The sequence below is a fragment of the Rhipicephalus microplus genome, chromosome 1 (assembly GCF_043290135.1).
Source record: "Rhipicephalus microplus isolate Deutch F79 chromosome 1, USDA_Rmic, whole genome shotgun sequence".
Lineage (NCBI taxonomy): Eukaryota > Metazoa > Arthropoda > Arachnida > Ixodida > Ixodidae > Rhipicephalus > Rhipicephalus microplus.
In genome coordinates, this window is record NC_134700.1 from 74,218,488 (window position 1) to 74,239,826 (window position 21,339).

General features: G+C 45.0%; 1 protein-coding gene and 1 pseudogene across 2 annotated transcripts in view; one reads left to right on the top strand and one right to left on the bottom strand.

Moving 5' to 3' along the window:
- LOC119177974 (uncharacterized) overlaps positions 1–21,339 on the bottom strand; it is a 119,834-nt gene that overhangs the window by 18,436 nt on the left and 80,059 nt on the right. For both annotated transcript variants that reach the window (XM_075879361.1, XM_075879427.1), the window contains exon 3: positions 12,709–12,830. In XM_075879361.1, coding sequence (XP_075735476.1) covers positions 12,709–12,830 — 122 coding nt within the window. The remainder of the gene's footprint in view (positions 1–12,708; positions 12,831–21,339) is intronic.
- Positions 3,107–4,961, top strand: LOC142770833 (uncharacterized; annotated as a pseudogene).

Genomic DNA, 21,339 nt, shown 5'->3' on the forward strand with positions numbered 1-21,339 from the left:
TGTAACATGATGGCATTAAAAAGCTCGTTTAGCAAAAATTCCAGTGTTGGCATCAGTTTCAGAGGTTGTGGGCAAAAAACCAGCATTGCCTGTGAGAGAAGTATCGAGAGGGATGCAAATAAAAGTTCTCAGTTCAAAAGACAAATGAACTGAGGCCTTCAGTGTGGCAAGCAGGCACGCTCCACCACAGAGCCATGCTTCAAACTGCTTCAGAGTAAAACACTAAATGAATGTCTCGTAGCGAAAGGAGTCTCTTTAAATGTACGACAGTAGCATAAAGCCACACTCTATGCACATTCCGCAAGGAAAGCAATGTTTCTACGCACAAAATATCAATCGATGCCTACTGCAAGAGGAGCTGTTGTCCTCTGGGCATGCCACAAACAAAATTCAGGGGACTGGCCAAGGAGTGGACGAGCTTTTCCAATATTTTTTGTAGAGTTCAATTTCCAGATGCAATAGCATTTCATATATGTAACTATTTGAAGAGCCCATTATTAGTTACCAAATCTTTAAAGGTGGCAGTTGTGGAGTACCCACTAATCCCCAATTGTTTCTTCTGAGAATAAAATATCTACTACAAGGCAATGCGCGCTGATGCTGATAATGATAATTGATAATGCTTCCTACTGTGTAATTCGTGTGCCTTTAAGTGAACCTCTATGCTTCTGCCATGCAATATTACATGCGTTGAAAACTCATGGCAATAATTTTTCGAGCAGTGGCATTGCTCTGAGGTAGCGTACTTGCTTGCCGCACAGAACTGTTGGGTTCAATTCCCACTGAAACTGAAGATTTCCGTCTTATTTATTTACACCTACCTCTAATTTTTCACTCAATGAATGACACCTGTATTTCTGGCCAACTGTTAAATGATATTGTGTTACCAAAACACTGCCAGAGATTGTGATAGGGTGGGATATTGAGTAAACGATACTGCCAGCGACTGTGATAGGGTGGGAGAGTCTTAATTTCATTTTTCATTTTATTCAAGGCAAAATTGTTACTGTTTGCCTTGGGGGACACAACTAAAGGCTGATAAATTTTCTTTCATACAAGAAAATGCAAATGCATGCTGCTAAAGTTACCAAAACATTAATGTTTGTAGACATATAGGAGTTTACGTTACGCAGATTACCATTGGTTGAAACTGGTCGCGACACCCACACCCATGAACATTGGCAGACACATGCGAAATGAGGTGCTTCACCTCCACACACGTCCACTCATCTCCAAAGTTCTGCTGACATGCTAAAATTACCCAAGTTTATTACAACAAAAACTAGACCAGAACCTGCCTCTCTAGACACAAAATGGACGCATCAAGGATAGCCCCGCCGCGGTGGTCTAGTGGCTAAGGTACTCTGCTGCTGACCCGCAGGTCCCGGAATTGAATCTTGGCTGCGGCGGCTGCATTTCCGATGGAGGCAGAAATGTAGGCCCGTGTGCTCAGATTTGGGCACACGTTAGAACCCCAGGTGATGAAAATTTCCGGAGCACTCCACTACGGACTTCTGTTCAATAGAGCAGTTCTGAGCAGCAGGTCTATTCAATAAATTTCAGTTTATTGAGAGTAAGGTATATGTAATGCTTACAAAATTAAATGGGAGTACTGCAGCCACAACTGATGTTCTCCCAAACACTTGGGTCAATTTGAAAAGCGGTTCCCAGAATTGGCGTGGCTCTGTTGTAGAATGAAGAAAGAGGAATAAGACAACCACCCGTTTGTAGCACGAAGCCACGAGGAAATTCGTACAGATTTCTTGGAAACTAAAGCCTCTTAATTACAGAAACATTTGTCCTGGTCCTTACGAAACAAGACCAAGAGCAAGGAGTTGACCAGAACCAGAGCAACTAAAGTGTTCTCTTCTTCACAACCCAAAACGAGTATGAGCCACAGTTGCTCGTTCTTCAGTGGTGGCATGTGTCAATACATTTTTTTGGTTTTATTTCAAGCATGTTTTGAGAAACCCGATTTAAATTTATTTTCTCTCAAAATTACTCTTTGGGTAAAGTTTTTTTTTATTGGAGTTCGGTGCGACACCATAGTGTTACCATGAATAATGTATGGGCAGATAAGTTGTGAAGAATTCAGACCAGTAAGTACGAGCATGAAGTGCACAGTGCCATCCTCAACGAAGTATCAAGACACACTTAAGGTTGCTTTCAGTGCAATAAGTTACAAATTCCATGATTTTTCAGGCTTTGTCACTTAAAAAGTCGTGCCTGGGACATAGCTAAGATTTTATTTTGAGAAAATCGGGAGTCTGAGGGCAGTATAATCACTGTGCGTACATGTGCGAGTGCACATGATCTCACACATTCAACCTGAATCTTTTTTAGGTATTGCAAACCTATCCTTTAGCTGCGCCTGTACCATAAGCAATATGAGAAGGAATGAAGCATTACTAAGGCCCCTAGCTTTCCGCGATTCTGCGAAAAATCACGGAATTTATGTTTTTCCACGGAAATATAAAAAACAGGTAGATTCCGCAAAAAATCACGGAATTACGTTTTTTTTTCCTTGTGGGAATGCTAAAAGTCGTTAGTTTGTTTACAATGCCAGCTAACAGGTTTTTGGGCGCGCAATAAAGAATCGACATCGCTGTAGCGTGTGAAATAACTTGTTTTTGATATGAGCTTTGATTATAAAATGGGCGAAGAACTTCTTTGAGAACAGATATGACTAGTCCAGCGTGAAACGGGGCTGTGTGATGAACTTGCAACCATGCTCACAACCACCCTCCTTGCTCGCAACGCGCTGTCGCTAAGGCGGTTTCGGTTTCGAACTCGGTGGAACTCTCTTCGTACTCTTTTTTTTCCACAAAAGAAAAAAAAAGTTCGCTTTAGATGTCGGCGAATCAATGCGCTCGTATACTTTATTAGTTAATAGAAAAACTATTCATGTTTTATCGTCTCCTAGAAGTAGGAAAAATTTAAGTCGCCACTGATAACAAGGCTTAACGGTAGCCGTAAGTAGCCGTAGTCACCTATCGATATTACGTACTCGCTTTTGCGACTGCACGTGTGCCGTGTGCCTCGTTCTCATTTGTTTTGGTCGTTCTACCCACCATAGCTTTGGTTGAAGATCGATGTGTGAATAGACATGGCACCTTCAGGGTCACATTTAAGTAAAAAGACTGCCAGGGAACGCGCTCGACAATACAAGCACATCGAGCTTTACAAAGATAGAGGTGTGCTTTTTTGCCGAGCTTGCGCAAGAGCAGCTGACCATCGCCGCAAATCAACTATTGACGAGCACATCGAAAGCAATCGTCATCGCAAGAATGTCGGAACAAGGGATTCCTCTAAGCGAAAAAGTGGCGAAGAACCATCGGAAGATGGATCCGGAGGTTCAGGAGTGCCGAGGAAGCAAAGTAGACTGCAAACGCTGGAATCCGCAATCACGGCTAGTGAAAGGAGGAACGATGTTGTGCTTAAGTTCTTGGATGCATTGATATCCGCAAATATTCCCCTTGAGAAGGTGGACAATCCGAAACTGAGAACGTTTCTGCAGACACACGTTCGGAATGGAGGATCGGTGCCTGGATCTGACGCGCTCCGCCGACGACTTTCAGAATTGTTCGAGAAGCACGAGGCGAATTTGATAGCTATGTTTCAAGGCACCACAGTTTCTGTAATTACAGACGAAACCACCGACGACCGATCAAAATCAGTTGTGAACGTGTTGTTTGTTCAGTCGGCCAGAACGGTGAATGCTGCACTACAACCTGTACTCGTGGATGTGAAATTCGTGGACGAAGTGAACTCATCTGTCATTGGACGCATCGTGACAAAAACACTCAAGAGGTATGGAGTTGAATTTAAGGATGTATCGGGCTTTGTTAGCGATAACGCCACTTACATGGTGAAGTCCTTTAAGGAGTGCGTAAAGCCACATTGTGGAGGTGCTATTCACATTACATGTGTAGCCCATACAGTGAACATTGTTGGCAGCCCACTGCAGGCATCTTTTCTCTTAGTGAACAAGTTTGTGGCTTGTATGAAGAAGACCTTCCACCTGTTGAATAGAAAGAGCTTTCTACAAATCACATCTGGAAGAGTGCGGAGTTCAGTGTGCGAAAGCACCACCAGCACCTGCAAAAAGCAGGTGGAATTTATGGATTGAGGCTGTGGAACAACATTCTGCCTACTTCGAGCACTATCCTTCATTGCTTCAGCAAATCCACCAAAGGTATGGTGAAGCAGCGTGTGTTGATTCTCTTCTGAAACTGCTTAGTGAAGACACGAGTGAGCTTAGGTACAGCATGCGGTGCATTGCGGTATTTGGGAAAAAAGTTTCCAGCTTGCTGAAAGCAGCAGAAGGTCAGCGCGTAGCCTGCCACAAAGCGTACAATGCATTGTTTATGCTTTGGGGGTACCTTAAAGCAGCTTCTAAGGAGGATTTTCCAACACACCTGAAGAGAGAAAATGTTGCACCTAATTAGGCCAATCAAACTGATAGCAAGATGAAGGCTGCAATGACCAAAGCGGCTAACAAAGCACAGGTATACTAGGAGAAGTCCAATACGTGGAAATTCTTCAAGGATGTTAGGTGCTTAGATCCTCTGCAAGTTTGGTGTCTTCCACAGAAGAGGACAGAGTTGACAGGCGTGCCTTAGCTTGCAGAAGAATCATTTGCTCTAGCTGCGGAATGGCAGATTTACTTGAAGACTGCACAAGAACTGAAGACCAGTGACAGAGACCTGGCTGCTTTGTGTCCAAGCAACAAAATCCAGGAGCAGACTTCGATATCCTGGCTTTCTAGGCAGGAATGGAGCAGCTTACTCCAACCCTTTCATCAATTGCCTTGAAATACTTGGCGACACCAATCAACTATGTTGATGCAGAGAGATCATTTAGTCGCTATGGTGACATTGTCTCCCACAAGGGTCACTCTAAGTGAAGAGAGCACCAAGCACCATCTGATGCTGTGCCACAACAGCTTTCTCCAATTTTAATTATTACAAGCATGTTGCGAGCCTGAAAGTGTGATAAATAAGTTGTTACGTGTGCCTTGTTGCATTTGTTCATTATTGTTACAGAATTTCGCATGTTTAGATTTTCCGCAGAATTTCGCAGATTTCTCTATCTGGAATTGCGAAATTTCAAATTTTCCTCCGCATGAAGTTAGGGGCCCTAAGCATTACTAGTGATGTGTGGATGTGCATTGAGTATGTGACTGTACGGTCAATTGGCATTTAGCGAAATGGCATGGCTGCCGTGGCTTTATAACAAAAAAATTCCTAAATCGTTCTTATAGTGCTGATTGGGCTCGTTTACATAATACCTCTTTATATGAATAGCCTGCCGTAAAACATGCTCACAGTGTCACATTTTCACGCAACGTATTTTGCGCCATTTTCAAGGTGTGCCCGAGAATGTGTGGGTCTGTACTACAACCAAAGAACGAGGTGACATGTTTTCCTGTGTACCTTATGCTTTATCCTGTGCAAGCTACTAATAAACTACCTTGTGTTATGCAGATGCAAAAGTTGTTCAGACAAAAATTAATGAGTTTGTTGCCCATAACTTGCAGCAGGTTGCAATTAGTATGACAGCACAAGTGGCTTAATATTCTATTCTACCTCATCTGTTGCAAGCTTTCTATTCACCGTCCATTTAAGCAGCTTGCTAGAAGGAATGCAGGTGTGCTAGAAGGTAAGCCCGTTCTTCTATGACATCACAAACTCATTCCGAAGTTTCATCAGTGTATTATCTTAGTTTAATTTGGAATGAAATACAAGTACTGGGCAGTCGTGCATGCCATTGCATTAATTGTTCTTTTTTAGCAAGTGCCGACTTTTCGAAACTATCACTGTGCTCTACATTTCTTAAATAAAATTTAGTGCCAGATGGTCAGCTACCAAGATCTTGTTTTGTAGGTTTTGGTGCCCTCTACTCTTGTAAAGCTTTATACTGAAATGCGTGAATGAAATTTTTCACTATGAATCACCACTGTGAGAAGAAATATCACAGGTGGATTTTTATCTACTGTGTTATTTGTTCTCACAGTGGTGATGTTAAAAGGCCATTAAAATTATTATGGAATATTCGTGAGGATGCTGCGATAGCCTTGCTTGAGACATGGGAAGACCATGAGAGAGATTTAAATTCACTGCAAATAAAAAGACTTCAATAACGTGGTTTTTTTGTAGTAATAGTTCACAGTGAAAAACACTTAGGGATAGAGTGTTTCACATATTACAAAAGTAATAGGACTGCAGTTAATCATTTTCTTAGTGTGTTTATGAGACTGCTGAGCCACTTCTGTTCTTTATGGCAAAAGACTGTCACCAACAAACAAAATGTCTCAGCACACTGACTGAAGAAGGGCTTGCAATTAGATGATGCTGCTTCAGTATTACAGGAGCAATATGGAACACACACTTCAAATTGTTAGCAGAAAATTATTACTGATCTACCCGCTACATGTACATTACTAACAGAGGTGAATGGACAAAAAATGGCTCGATGGGCTAGTAAAGTATGACTAATATTTGATTTTGGGCTGATATGACAGACATAAGAGTACCCATGCTCCATCTCAACTCTACATGTCGCAACATCTTCAATCTCTTGTTATTGGAAAGGGGGCTATGTATACACAGCTTATGCTTGGTGGAGCAAGTGATACAACCTTGCTGCATACCAGTTGGCACACTAGGCTTGTGCCCCCCCCCCCCCCTTTTCGAATTTTTTTCCCCGTAGTATTCAGAGCACAAAATAATGCTCGATCACATCTATGAAGCGGGCCCCCACTTAAGATCATAGCGGTGCCTCCCCACCGATTTTCCTCCCACCAAAAAAAAAAGAAAAATCTGCCTATGCCCCTATGGATGCTCACACACAATCTGGTGGTGGTGACTTCAGTGTTGTAAATTGGTGCCATGAATGTGTATGCAATATGTGAAGGAACACATTAGATGCACGTAAGAATAGCAGCACATGTGTACGGGAAAATAAAGTGCTGAAGTTCGAACACTTTCACACCAGTCTGAATTCAGGATAATATGGCAGATTTTGCAAAACAGTCTATACTGGCTTGGCAGCCAAAAAATAAGACATCACGAATTGTATCGCAAGTTGTCCCCCGAGGTCAGCTAGTTAAAGCCAAGGCCGTGCCTTGTGCCAACAGAATGGTCTTACACAGTGCATTACATTATGTTGTGGCTGTTCTTGTTTATGTAACCAGAGTTAAAGTGAACATAAGTGTTCTCTCTGGCCACTAAGGAATGAAAAGATTTTGTCTTTTCTGAAGCCTTGCACCCCCCCCCCCCCCCCTAATTTCAGCACATTTACAATTTCAGCAAGGTTTCTTTACAAGAACGTTAGAATTCATAAATTTCAAAAGTGACAGACGATTTTAATTTACTGATACCATAGTGCTCAGAAAATTGCCAGCTGGAAACGTTTCTTACAAGGAGACGTTGTGCACACCTGAACCGATCACAAGTGAAATGCCTTAGATGCAGCCTATGTTTTACAACATTGGGCAGCCTGTGCCAGATAGCGGAATATTAATTGGCCAGAGGAATTCAGGCACCCCAGAAGAGACAGATATACAGTGATAATGAGAAGGCAGGTTTCCCTTAGAGGAAACACTAAAATGCATTAATGAATGAGATTCATGGCTTAATTGGCATGCAAAAAAAAAGGCATTTCATTCAAACACGCAGATTTCCTGCTAACAATTACTGAAGCACTACAAATTTGTCACATATCATCCATAGAACATTCAAGTGGGTGGAGACACCCGGGATGCTGACACTACCCTCCCATATAAAACCCCTGTTATGATGTCAGTGTCAGTCCATGCAGCATTGAGGCTGTTTCGGGGAGTGTAATTATCCATATCACCAATGGGAAAAGATGATGAGGTGAGCAACAAAAATGTAGAAATAAATGGGTTGTAGCATATAAATTATGAAACCTTCAGATGAGTTATTACAACAGCTGTTTGTGGTTTCATTTTTGATGCCAACAGAAAAATGTAGACATGTGTTGACTGCAACAGGGTGTCAAACATTATGCTTCAAATTTCCATGCTTTTAAAAACAAGCTACTTTGTCTCTCATAATACACGACTACTTCATACACACATACAATTTTTGCCAGCTTTAATGAATATCACACATGCTAAACGCCTTCAATCACTTCAATATTTGTCGAGCTCATTGTGACATGTTATATAGCCAATGCAAATTTGTAAGGATCAAAACAGACTGCGTCAGCAAGCCACGCACAATGATATACACCCGCGCTAAATCATAGATATCACTGACAAATGACCGAACTCCTTTGGCTATTTGCAGATAGCATCGCGGAATCCAGCGTGCAATGCCGCTGCCACTGTAGGCCTTTTTTTCGTTGTAACAGAAAGTGTTTGTGCGTGTTGTCTCCCGCATTCCTGCTAGCTGTTAAAGATCGTCGTCGTGCCAAATGCAACTCGACCAATACGACTTGTATGTGGTGATGACGATGACAACAACAATAGTGGAGCGCGTAATATTCCTCGAACAGAGATGACTACGCGACGCAACACATGCGGCCAAAAAATTGGTGAAAATGCAAAAGCATAGATCTCATGATAAACGTGGCGGCTTGAACCAACATGTTCAAGCACCTGTCAGCGTCGCCTCCTGTTGGTGATAATTGCAGACCCCAAAAACTGAAGCTCTGCTAAATGGTTGCCAGTCTCAACAGTTGTCGCGTCGTCCAACCAGAGTGCACATTAGAACCGCTCGTGCGGCTAGCGCTTGGATTGCATTTTGGCGCTGGGCCGCCATTTCACTCTCCACCTGCGCGGGTACAGAGCGGGTGTGCGGCTAGCGCGTGATATGAACACAGAGGCGGGAAGCATGCTGCGGCGGATGGATGGATGGTTGGATTGATATGGCTGTACCCTTTAGAACAGGCGGTGGCTCACGCCACCCAGCCATAATACTTGGTGAACCAAGAACTAGATTTTTTTTTAGGGGCAAACCTCCTTAGGGCGTGGGCTGTGCATCTCCTGTAGCCTGTATGTAGCCACCTCTCGTTTAGTTCTTGCAGTGTCCACTAGATGGCGGTACCGTCTCCTGTATGTCGCCTCTTCTCGTTTAGTTCTTGCAGTGTTCACTAGATGGCGGCTCCGTCTCCTGCATGTAGCCACCTCTCGTTTAGTTCTTTCAGTGCTCACTAGATGGCGGGACTTGTAGCTGATGATGAAAAGATGCAAGATGTTATAAACTAGACGGCGGTACTTGTAGTTGATGATGAAAGATGCGAGATGTTATAAAATAGGAATGATGTCACATATGGCACGTGTCATTGGTGGAAGGCAATCGTTCGATTTAGTGCGGCGACGTACGCTAGGGGGAGCATTGTAATAAAATCGAGTAGGCAAAATGTACGGAAGATTCATGGTTTACCAGGTTTTCCTCCAGAGCTTCGCCCACTCATCATCATTCACTTCGTGGATATGGCGACATTTTTTTTCCTTTATATAGTGAGGTTGAGAACTCGTACTTTGCAGTGAAGGGTTTAATTTTCCCTCGTGCCTCGACTTCCTCTTTTTTGTTAGTTAACCTCTTTTTGTTAACCTCCGATAACCTCCTTTTTGTTAGTTCTACCCTCTTAAAGTCTATTTTGCCCTCCCTGCCCCTAAACCCTTTGAAAAACTCTGCGCCATCATCCTGAACTATAGGGTGAGGCCCTTTACAGAACATTATGAAGTGTTTGGCAGTTTCTTCTTCCTCTCCACATGCACTGCATACCGTGTCTACCCCTTCGTATTTGGCCCGATATGTCTTGGTTCGCAATACTCCCGTCCTGGCCTCGAACAGTAGAGAAATACCCCGAGTGTTATCATAGATCCTTTTTTTGGCAATTTCTTCCTTAAAAGTTCGATAGATCTCTAGTGCAGACTTCTTAATCATGCCAATTCTCCACATGTCGGTCTCAGTTTCCTTCACCTTCTTAACCGATAGTTCTTTTTGGTTTGGCCCCCTGCTCTCTCCTAAGTATTTGCTCGTCACTTTTCTGGTTCACTTCCTCTATTTCGTATCAACATTCTTCATGTACAAGTAGCTGAATACCTTCCTAGCCCAACGCTCCTCCCCCGTTTCTCTCAATCGCTTCTCAAATTTTATCTTGCTGCTAGCTTTCCTGCCCTCAAATGATGTCCATCCCATAACACCTTGTACTCCCCGAATTTGGGTATTCCCGTGAGCTCCCAAGACAAGCCTACCTATTCCACATTGCTTAATTTCTACTTTTGCTTGAACTTCTGGTCTCATGCACAAGACCGCATTTCCTAACGTCCGACCAGAAACCATGACCCCTTTCCATATTCCTCTCACAACATCATACCTATTGTAATTCCACAGTGCCCTGTTTTTCATCACCGCTGCATTCCTGTTACCGTCAGTCGTCACTTATATTTCATGTTGCCTTAGGTCCCCGGCCTCATTGCTTATCCATATGCCCACATATTTGTATTTATCTGTTATCTCTAGCGTGACCTCCTGCATTCTAAGCTCACTACCTTCATTATCATTAAAAATCATGACTGCTGATTTTTCCTTACTGAATCTGAAATCTAACCTATCGCCCCCATTACTGCAGATGTCCATCAATCTCTGCAAATCTTCCTTGTTGTTGGCCATTAGCACTATATCATCTGCGTACATTAATGCTGGTAGTGCCTGTTCAATGAGGTTTCCTTGTTTGACTAAAGAGAGGTTGAAGCCCAGCCCACTTACCTCTAATTTGGCCTCTAATCCTTGTAGGTACATTATGAATGACAAGGATGACAGAGGACACCCCTACCTAAGCCCCCGTTTTACTTCTGCAGGCTTGGATACCCACTTAGAGGTATTTTCAGATACCCACTTATGGTTATAAAGTGTTTCCCACTTTATAACTGCCTTGTTACCTTTATATATATCCTTTAAAATATTAGTGACTCCATCTCCCACACCTAGTGTGTCCAGTATTCCTGGCACGTCCTCTTGAACTACGCTATCGTATGCTCCCTTGATATCCAAGAATGCTAGCCACAGGGCCAGTGTTCCTTTTCTGCAATTGCGATGCACTGCGTCAGTGAGAACAGATCTCGTCCCGCTGGCTGCCGAGCGATGGCACGGACTGGGACGCCGCCCGTCGGTGCCATCACTCGGCAGCCAGCGGAATGGACTTGTCGAAGCACGCGCGCCCACCTGCTAGTTGCCGGCTCGCGGCTTGTGTTGATAGAGGCATGAGTGGTGGTAGTAGCGGCACAGAACACCTATACACAACTATTTGGTAGTGGTTAGAAGAGGAAAAAAAGCACCGGTCGGGAGCACGGCGCAGGGCCTGGCATGGGTGAGGACGCGCCGCCATTGTGAGAAAGAAGAAAGGAAACAGAGGCGCTCATTGGTGGTTTGCTTGCGCGGGAGAAAGAGAAAAAATGTCAAGGTACCAACACACTGGCAGGAAGCATGCCGCGGCGGCGTCCCGCTCGTCGGCGCCTCCCGCTCGGCAGCCAGCGGCACGCTGTGCACATTGGCGGCGCCACCTTGTGTTTGTACCACGCGACGCGCGGCCCCGCTCGTGAGACACCGCATTTCTCTCTTTCTCCCACTGAACGTCGCTGCCGCCGATCGCCATTTTTGCCGCTGGCGCCGGCCCCCGAGCAAACGATCAACCAATGAGGGCCTGATTTTTCTCCTCACATTGGCGGCGCCTCATCACCCACGCCTTTTTTCTCTCCGTCTATCGCGGAGAAGCCAGGTGTTCTGTGGACAAGCCGGCACGTGGGGGCACGCGCTTTACATGTACACTCTTGTCTCGCTATCCTCGTGACGTACGGACAGCGTGCCGCTGGCTTACGAGCAAAGGCACCGACGCGCGGAACGCTGCCGCTGCATGCTTTCGCATATGTGCTCGTCGGGTGCGTCACAGGTTGAACACGCCTCGCCGCAATCAGTCAGCGTCTCCTTCAGACAGCGCTGAACCTGCTTCTTCGGCTGGTTGCGAGCGAGGTAAAGCGCGAATATCGCGACGTCGCCGATGCGAACGGCAACGCACTCGGAGCAGGAGCACGGCCGCTCGATCTCACCCTTTAGGGAGAGATCGAGTGGCCGTGGCAGGAGCCTCTTCGAGGGGTTCTGGATCGTTCAGTAAAACTAACTATCCTGCATAGATGCAGTAATTTTATCCTGTATCTATGAGCTAGGGTGACACTACACCCGACCGTTGCAACGAATACAGCAGCAAGTAATCATCATCAACAACTCCGGCACCCTGTAAACATTAGGCGTGTGAAATTGCAAACGGCAACAAGTGTCTGAACTATAAAGCTTTCCTGCATACCCATGCCGAAGAGAGCACAATCGCAGCCCGAGGGAGCACGGCGAAGCAGCCGTCACGAATGCCACGCACGTCTACTTTCGCTGTTATGACAACAGTAACATTTGAAGCACCAGTCATCAGCACAATGTAACCCATGAGAGAAATCCATAATTGCTATTATCAACCACGGGCTCTACAAACAGCCATTGCATTCATTTGAGAAAAGACACGTGACTTGTGTATCAACTACTCTGGCTCTCTCTCCTCCGTAATAAAATCCGCGAGTACAATGAGTTGTCACACGGCGGGTGTCACTGCATAGCTGCCGACCTGTACGAACGTTCACAGTGATGAAAAAGCCGTCTATACGCGTCAAAGTTCAAGATCGCTCACCTTCGATGGCCTCGGCTGCAGCTTCCTCGGAAGAGGTCGAGGGACCAGCGGCACAGGCAGCTGTAGCGTAAGCCTGGTTGGCGTTAAACAGCCTGCCAGGTTCTTCACGAGCAGCAACGGACCTGCGTCAAGGCATGCGTGAGTGTGCACACGAATCTGTTGTAGACAACGAACCGTGCGACGGCGCTCATTTCGACGAGCCGACTCGGGAATGCACAGCTAGGCATCGCGCACGCGTATACGTACGCAGCACTTAACCGCGGGCCTCGACCACTCGAAGGTTAGGATGGAAACTGCTCCGTGACTCGAGTCATTTCGCGCCCAACAAACAGTGACTAATCACTAGATGGCGCCCCTACGTTCGTTTCTACTCCTTTGTCAGGACATGTAGTAAGCCTCAGGAGGACAATGAGAACCCAAGTTTAACATCAAACTTTTGCAAAGAAACAAAAATTATTTATCTGTGCAATTTTTGATATCTGCTCTACATCGTGTCCCACTGAGGACTTTTAAAAATTTATCACAAAAATCAGAAAAGTCTGACTAGAAAGTGTGGTCTTTCTGCATTTGTTTCGCACAAATGGTGCGCAATCATTTGGTTTTAAGAAAGTATGGGTGTGTAGCCTAATGGTAAACACACTCTCCTTCGGAGCATGAGGGTACGGGCTCAAATACTAGCGTAGAAAAGAAAAATATTTCTTATTTTATTTATCATAAAGACATTATTGGGTCTGACCACCCACTCGCGGCGCTGAAAGCAGAGCAGTAGCTGGGCCCCAGGGCCCTATGGGAGTGTGCGCTCTTCATCCAAGTATGTTTATGACTATGCAGCGATTAAACAGTCACGACAGTGACGGAGCGCTACGCTTTCCAGCCGTGGACGACAAAAAAATCTCGCAGTGATAGGCAAGTTTTTGTTTTATGCCACATCAAATTTTCATACACTGCTGTGGTGCTGCTATCGTTGTACCATATAATTAATGAATGTTTCTAGAACTAGTTCTAGACACGTAATTAATATACAGCCCGTAAAGAAAAAGCTTCCCAGCAGCACCCAACTTCCCATGGATCGCCCTATGGGCAGTTAGGTGCTGTCATGATGGAACGATACTCGGCTTTTGGGTGATGTGCGCTCGCACTCGCCACTGCATGCTGCAATAACTCCCGATTTTTTTTTTTCTGCTTCGTGGACCTCTGTTTCATCGCAGTAAGAGACTGTCACAAAGTCAAGTTATTGGCTCATTGCAACAAAAAACACTGACGACGAGGCGCAAGCAAGCCGGTGGAATCTGCCGTAAAGCCCCGCTCCCGAATGTCGACATGGTACAAAGATAGTGGTGCTATCTAGTAAATCAGACTGCAAACGCTTTTTTCCACACACACCAAATTATATAAATGAACATTGTGTCTTTCTGAAAAGTAGTTGAAGACATTACAAAATTTTCATTTGTTTATTATACGTGCACACACTTGTGCGAGAATTTGAGCGCTTCTAACTGATATATTCAGTGCTTCTTTCAAATATTGTAATGGCAACAATGACAACGTTTCAATTTGTCAGCGATTTTTATAGCATAGAGTTTCCTACAATACTTACTAGAGGGAACTCTGGCGCTAGTGTCTATGGGAGCTGCAACGCACAACGCTTCAGCGAGCATGGAAATGATGGGTAGCACACACCACGACCTTCTGCATTTTAATGACCTGCCCAGCAAGCGAAGCGCCAGTACGCCCTTTCTGATAATGGTGCCTGCCGCTACGCGCCCTGTGGCGCTGCAACTTACCTCATCCGCACCGGTTGCTGGCGACCAAAGCATAGGTCGCTGCCCCCCCTTTTTTTTTTTTTCGTCTGCTTCCGTGACGCTGGGAGAAAAGCAGCAATGTTCACACGTGCATACACTTTGGACGATTAAAAGGAATAAAAACCTCTTTTTGAATAAACTTAAGAGTATAATGACTATCTTTCGCTGCCGTCAGCTCGTGCCGAGCTGCGACAGAAGCGTGCAGGTCGGTGCTGTTTGTACACCAGCGAAGCAAGGATTCTTGGTGCAAGGAAAGGCACTCAGGAAAGGCACTCAGGACACCACCATCACGATGGTGGTGTCCTGAGTGCCTTTCTGCGAATCAAGGCAAGGAAAGACTCCTGATGTGACTTTTCATGAGTTTCCAGTGACCGAGGTCCATGAAAAATGGATCGAGGTGATTTCTGTGTTGTAAAGGACTACTTGTCTCTAAAAGAATGAGTTGCTGGTCGGGTTGGTGGTGCATGACAGACTGAAACGCATATTAGCGTAAAAAATAATAAACCAACAACCTCAAGAAAGTAAACGACGAAGCGCTGTACTCACAACTGTTTATTAGAAATAAAAAGGAAAGATGACATGAGTGCACATATGGAAACCGTGTCTCTACATGTGGTTATGCAACTAGGTTTTGAAACACGCCCATTTTGTGAAGAATTAGCGTTAAATAAGTGATTTTAAGTGCTGTTTCGTTTCAAAACAGTTGCAGAGTTGCAGATTATTCATGTACATTTGCCATTTGAGACGAAAGTATTCATGCGCAAAGTTATCTGTATTTGGGTTGTTTTCTATGCCCGCCGGGATGCCGCGGACACTGTCAAGTGTCATAGTCCTTGCCCTTTCTTGCTCAGACAGTAAATTCAAGCCAGCTGAGTAATCCAACGGCAACAAGTCTACCGATGTATACACATATAGCTGGTATCATGAGTTAAACATTTGGTGGCCAGCGCTTTTTACAACCTGTCTACGTCGTCATTCTTGTTTTGCACGCTGATACATGTATTTGTACCTGATTTGCGATTCTATTTGAAAAATAATGCACTGAAATGTCAGCTAAAATGCAAAAGAAGATTCTCAGTCACAGAAAATCAAATTATTCAAGATAGCCGGCACATTTACTCAATGCATGATGAAACTCTTTTCTATCCGGCGGCAACCCATGCATTCACCAGCGCATTCCCATGCATTCACCAGGGCGGTGGCTAGCGCCACCAAGCAGTAATACTTAATAAACCAAAAACCAGATTTATTTTTTTTTCTTTTTAAGAAGTGAGTTTGAGGATTCGTACTTGGCAGTGAAGCGTTTAATTTTCACTCGTGCCTTGACTTTAGCCACCAATCATATAACCTCCTTCAAGTTAATTCTACCCGCTTTAAGTCTATTTTGCACTCCCTGTCCCTAAACCCAACTGCTTTGAAAAACTCTGCGCCATCATCCTGAACTATAGGGCGAAGCCCTTTACAGAACATTATTAAGTGTTCGGCAGTTTCTTCTTCCTCTCTAAACGCACTGCATACCGTGTCTACCCCTTCGTATTTGGCCCGATATGTCTAGGTTCACAATACTCCCGTCCTGGCCTAAAACAGTAGAGAACTACCTCGAGTATTATCATAGATCCTTTCCTCAGCTGGGGTAACTCGAGCGCCCCCTAAGCGGCGAAGTTCGGAATCCGAGCCGGCGCAGGCAGCTCCGTAGACCGCCGCCAGCTGGGCAGGTCAGGAGTACAGTAGGTCGTGGCATAGAGTTTCTCAAAATTAATTAGAGGGCACTCTGGCACTGCGAGCGCTGCGATCGAACCCAAAAGTTAGTGGGATGAGGAAGTTAAGAGCCATAGCAAAACGTCAGGAAGCCTCTAGGGAACACAGACATGCTATGCAGCGGGGTGAACCGACACACGATGTTGAAAAAAAAAGGGACATAGCTCTAGAAGGGAAGCATCCCTCCTGATCAATGAAAAGATTAGAAGAAAGGGGGCTTAGCGGCTGGCAGAAGTACATAAAAAGGACAGAAAGACAGCTGCGAAATTTTGGAACCATCTAAACTCCCTAAGAAATGAGACGAGCCTAGAGCAGAGGTTTATAACTACAGCTCAAGGTGCTAGGCTAGAAGGGGGCGAAGCTACTGAATATATAAGAACAAGGGGGACAGAAAATTCTCAACAAAGAAGTGCTTTATGCACCACAATAGACAAGGATGAATCAAGTGCCGCAATGGCTCCATTTTCACAACAAGAGTGGGAAAGGGCTGAGAAAAGTGTTCCTAGTAATACATCAACAGGCCCAGATGGCATTCCAATTATACTGATAAAGACATTAGGTCCGAAGTCTAAGCAGGTTTTGAGAGAGGCAGTGAGCAAAATAATAATTGATGGAGAAGTTCCTGATGGATGGAAACTTAGCAGGATGGGCATGATCTATAAAGGAAAAGGGGACAAAGCTGACATAAACAACTATTGTCCTATAACGCTGACATCTGTGGTCTTCAGGCTGGCGATGCAGATTATAAAGGAGAGACTGCAGGCATGGATAGAGGATGAGGGGGTGCTGGGGGAACTGCAGAATGGGTTTCGGAAACACAGGAGGTTGGAAGACAATCTGTTCTCACTGACGCAGTGCATCGAAATAGCAGAAAAGGAACACAGGCCCCTGTGGCTAGCATTTTTGAATATCAAGGGAGCGTACAATAGCGTGGTTCAAGAGGAATTGTGGGGAATACTGGACACACTAGGCGTGGAAGATGTAGTCACTAATCTTTTAAAGGATATCTATAAAGGTAACAAGGTAATTATAAAGTGGGAAAAACAGGTATCCAATCCTGCAGAGGTAAAACGGGGGCTTAGGCAGGGGTGCCCCTGTCACCCTTATTATTCATGATGTACCTACAAGGATTAGAGGCCAAATTAGAGGGAAGAGGACTGGGCTTCAACCTCTCTTTCGTCAAACAAGGAAAACTCATTGAGCAGGCACTACCAGCATTGATGTACGCAGATGCTATAGTGCTAACGGCCGACAACAAGGAAGATTTGCAGAGATTGGTGGACATCTGCGGTAATGAGGGAGATAGGTTAGATTTCAGATTCAGTAAAAAATCAGCAGTCATGATTTTTAATGATAACGAAGGTAGTGAGCTTAGAATACAGGAGGTCACGCTAGAGATAACAGATAAATACAAATATCTGGGCGTATGAATAAGCAATGGGACCGAGTACCTGAGGGAACACGAAATATACGTGAGGACTAAAGGTAACAGGAATGCAGCGGCGATGAAAAATAGGGCACTGTAAAATTACAATAGGTATGATGTTGTGAGAGAAATATGGAAAGGGGTCATGGTTCCTGGGCTGACGTTCGGCACTGCGGTCTTGTGCTTGAGATCATAAGTTCAAACAAGATTAGAAATTAAGCAATGTGGAATAGGTAGGCTTTCTTTAGGAGCTCACGGAAATACACCAAATCAGGGAGTACAAGGTGATATGGGATGGGCATCATTTGAGGGCAGGGAAGCTAGCAGCAAGATAAAATTTGAGAAGCGATTGAGAGAAATGGGGGAGGAGCATTGGGCTGGGAAGGTTTTCAGCTACTTGTACATGAAGAATGTCGATACAAAATGGAGGAAGCGAGCCAGGAAATTGACTGGTAAATACTTAGAAAACAGCAGGTGGCCAAACCAAAGAGAACTATCGGTTAAGAAGAAAGTGAAGGAAACAGACTGACATGTGGAAAATTGGCATGATTAAAAAGTCTGCACTAGAGATCTATCGAACTTTTAAGCAGGAAATTGCCAAGGAAAAGATCTATGATAATACTCGGGGTAGTTCTCTACCGTTTGAGGCCAGGACGGGAGTATTGCGAACCAAGACATATCGAGCCAAATACGAAGGGGTAGGCACAGTATGCAGTGCGTGTGGAGAGGAAGAACAAATTGCTGAACACTAGATAGTGTTGTGTAAAGGGCTTCACCCTATAGTTCAGGATGATGGCGCAGAGTTTTTCAAAACACTGAGGTTTAGGGACAGGGAGGGCAAAATAGACTAAGCAGGTAGAATTAACAAAAAGGAGGTTATCTGATTGGTGGCTAAAGTCGAGGCACGAGTGAAAATTAAACCCTTCACTGCAAAGTACGAATCCCCAACCTCACTATTTAAAGGAAAAAAAAGATAAATGTAATGGTTAGTTCACCAAGTATTACGGCTAGGTGGTGTTAGCCGCCGCCCGATCTAAAGGGTACAGCAACATCCATTCATCCATCCATCTATCGTGTTTCTGCTTCAAATACCGAGAGTGGATCTACTAATCTCTCTTGCCACTCGCGCTATTGCACTTTCTTGTAGGGGCGCCCTCGTCGGGGCAAAGTTTCAATTTTAAATTGATCACACACTACATCTTTGCGTACTACTACACGTAAAAAAGAAACAACTTATTCTTATAACAAATAGCTTTTCTTAAACATTCGCTGCGTCAATTTTTTAATGGTTTTTGCTCCAGCTAACTCGAGGTCACCAGTAGCCTATCGACATCATTATCCTCATTTCAAAATATACGCAGCGTTTTTAGATATATCTAAAAATGTTGAATATACGGCGGCCAACGGTTGCGACGGCAGGTAACGGCTCGTGGTATGTTTGTATGTGTCTCGCACTGTTCGGTTTCAGCGTAAATATTTCAAGCTACTGCCGAGCGACACTCTTTTTTGTTCTTTTTATTTTTACTCGTTCCAACGCTTTCGCGAAGTGAATTCAAGTGACTTTGGCAGGGAATGAAGCGACCGTAGAAGCTCTCATCGGATGAACACCCGTTGCAAGCCCGGGCCGGTGAGTGGAAACCACTTTAGTTTAAGAACAGTTGCTTGCTGCGCTAGTTGAATATTTCAATATATGTAGTTTTTTTGCCAATGACTGCGTAGGTGTCACACGGTGGCAGCGCATTGCAATATTAAATTTTAAAATTTTATAACGTCTCAATCTGTCACCGGAAAAACGTGCGTTACTTGCGGCGTGGCTTCACGTGAGAACGAGTCGCTGACTCAATAGTTAATTCTGAAATTCTATTGCCGGGTGTAAGGAAAGGACACAAAAGTGCTGTGTTTAGGTACGATTTGTGGCTAAAAGGACTTAAAAGCACCGAGGAATGTCAAACCGAAACTGAAGAAGACGAGCGGAGGGCAGGTGGCACGAAGGCGATAACAAGAAATGAAAAAGAATAGGAGAAGAAGAAGGAACGTGCGAAGGCGAGCTCGAGGGTTGAGGCCACGAAGGCAGACGAAGCAGTGCGCCGCTCGAGAGGACGAGTTCCTGGGAGCGTTCCTGAGCCGGATGTGGGACCCGTACGTGTCGGCCAGGGCGAGCTCCGGCGTGTTCGTTCGGGGTCGAGTTCGCCGGCCTGTACAAGGTGCAAGGACGGGGCCTGCTGAACGGCTCCTGCCTGGGTGCAGTGGCCGGGAGCAGGTTCGTGGACGAGGCCTACCGGGTGTGGTCCTCGGGAGCCGTGGTCTGATCCTGGACCTCCGGAGTGGCGACCCTGACTGCTGGGTTGGCCACGACGTCCGACTCAACGGCGCTGCACACGGTAGCGCATCCGTGTGCCGTCAGCCGTTCCAGCCGTGCCACCTTTGCCCTCGCGCACGTCGACGACCGCATCATGTCGGGACGACGGGGACCCAAACTGTGAGGCAGCGGTTTCCTCTTGCGAACCGAGAACTGTCCGCGCTGGACTCGGAGTAAGCGTAGCCGCGAGCTCTCCGCATAATAGAGGTCTGACTCTCGTACATGTTGCGTGATGCTTGGCGTGTAGGGTTGGACATATAGTTTTATTTTCACCTGCCACTTCGTTCTCTAGTGTACAATATAACGCTTCTTTTGTTCAGATCCATTGTTGATGTTAATCCTTTCTCGTCCGCTATCAACAAACATAGTGACGAACGTCCTTAACTATCACACCGGGTAATACCAACCAAGGCATTGCGATCAAACAAGGCAAATACATCACTGTCGCATCGCATGTCTTGGTAGCTAGCCCATATATTAGTCCGAAAAACCCACGAGTCAATAGTTTACAGCAGTTGCGTTTGAGAAACATCACATAATTATGCGTCTGGTTTCGCTTTAGTGTGACAAAGAAAGTGTCGCATAAATTTCTTTTTCTTCCACAGCCTCCTGGCCCACCTGACATGAAAGCAGCTGTGTACAATGGGCAAAGAACCTGCTCCATGACATGCCTTGTGAAAAGCAGCCCTGAGTGATACACGTGTTGTGAGGTGTCATTACATATATGTATAAAATATTGCTGTTTACTGGTTAACCCGAGTTTATTTGTTTGCTTTGGAAAATTTCATTGATGTTACTCGTGTTGATGTTACTCGTTTTTCCAGGCTGCCATACAACAACAGGATGACTACCCCCGAATGTCCACTTTCAAAGCATGCCGAAACATCTGAATGTCCACAACAGGCGATCACGAACCTCACACATGCAATGCTGTATTTGTGAATGTTTTACCGCTCATATCATGGAAAGGTGCTTTAGATTGACCACATGCATTGGCTGTATACCGTGGTATGGAATCTACACTTCAGTAACATTGAAACTGTAGCACTAATAGTAAGACTGTGTGGCACTGCTGAACTTAACAACACAGGTTTGATTCCAGCCACAGTGGCCATATTTCTATGGGGGATAAATGCTAAGACGCTTGTGTGCTCAAGGGTTTGTTCGATTCGCCTGCATCACATGATCCATTTTACAAAGTGCTGCACCTCGCCATTCGTTTCAGTGGCGCAGGAATGGCACCTTCTAAATCGTGCCATTTATTTCAAAAAGCGCAGGAGAGGTAC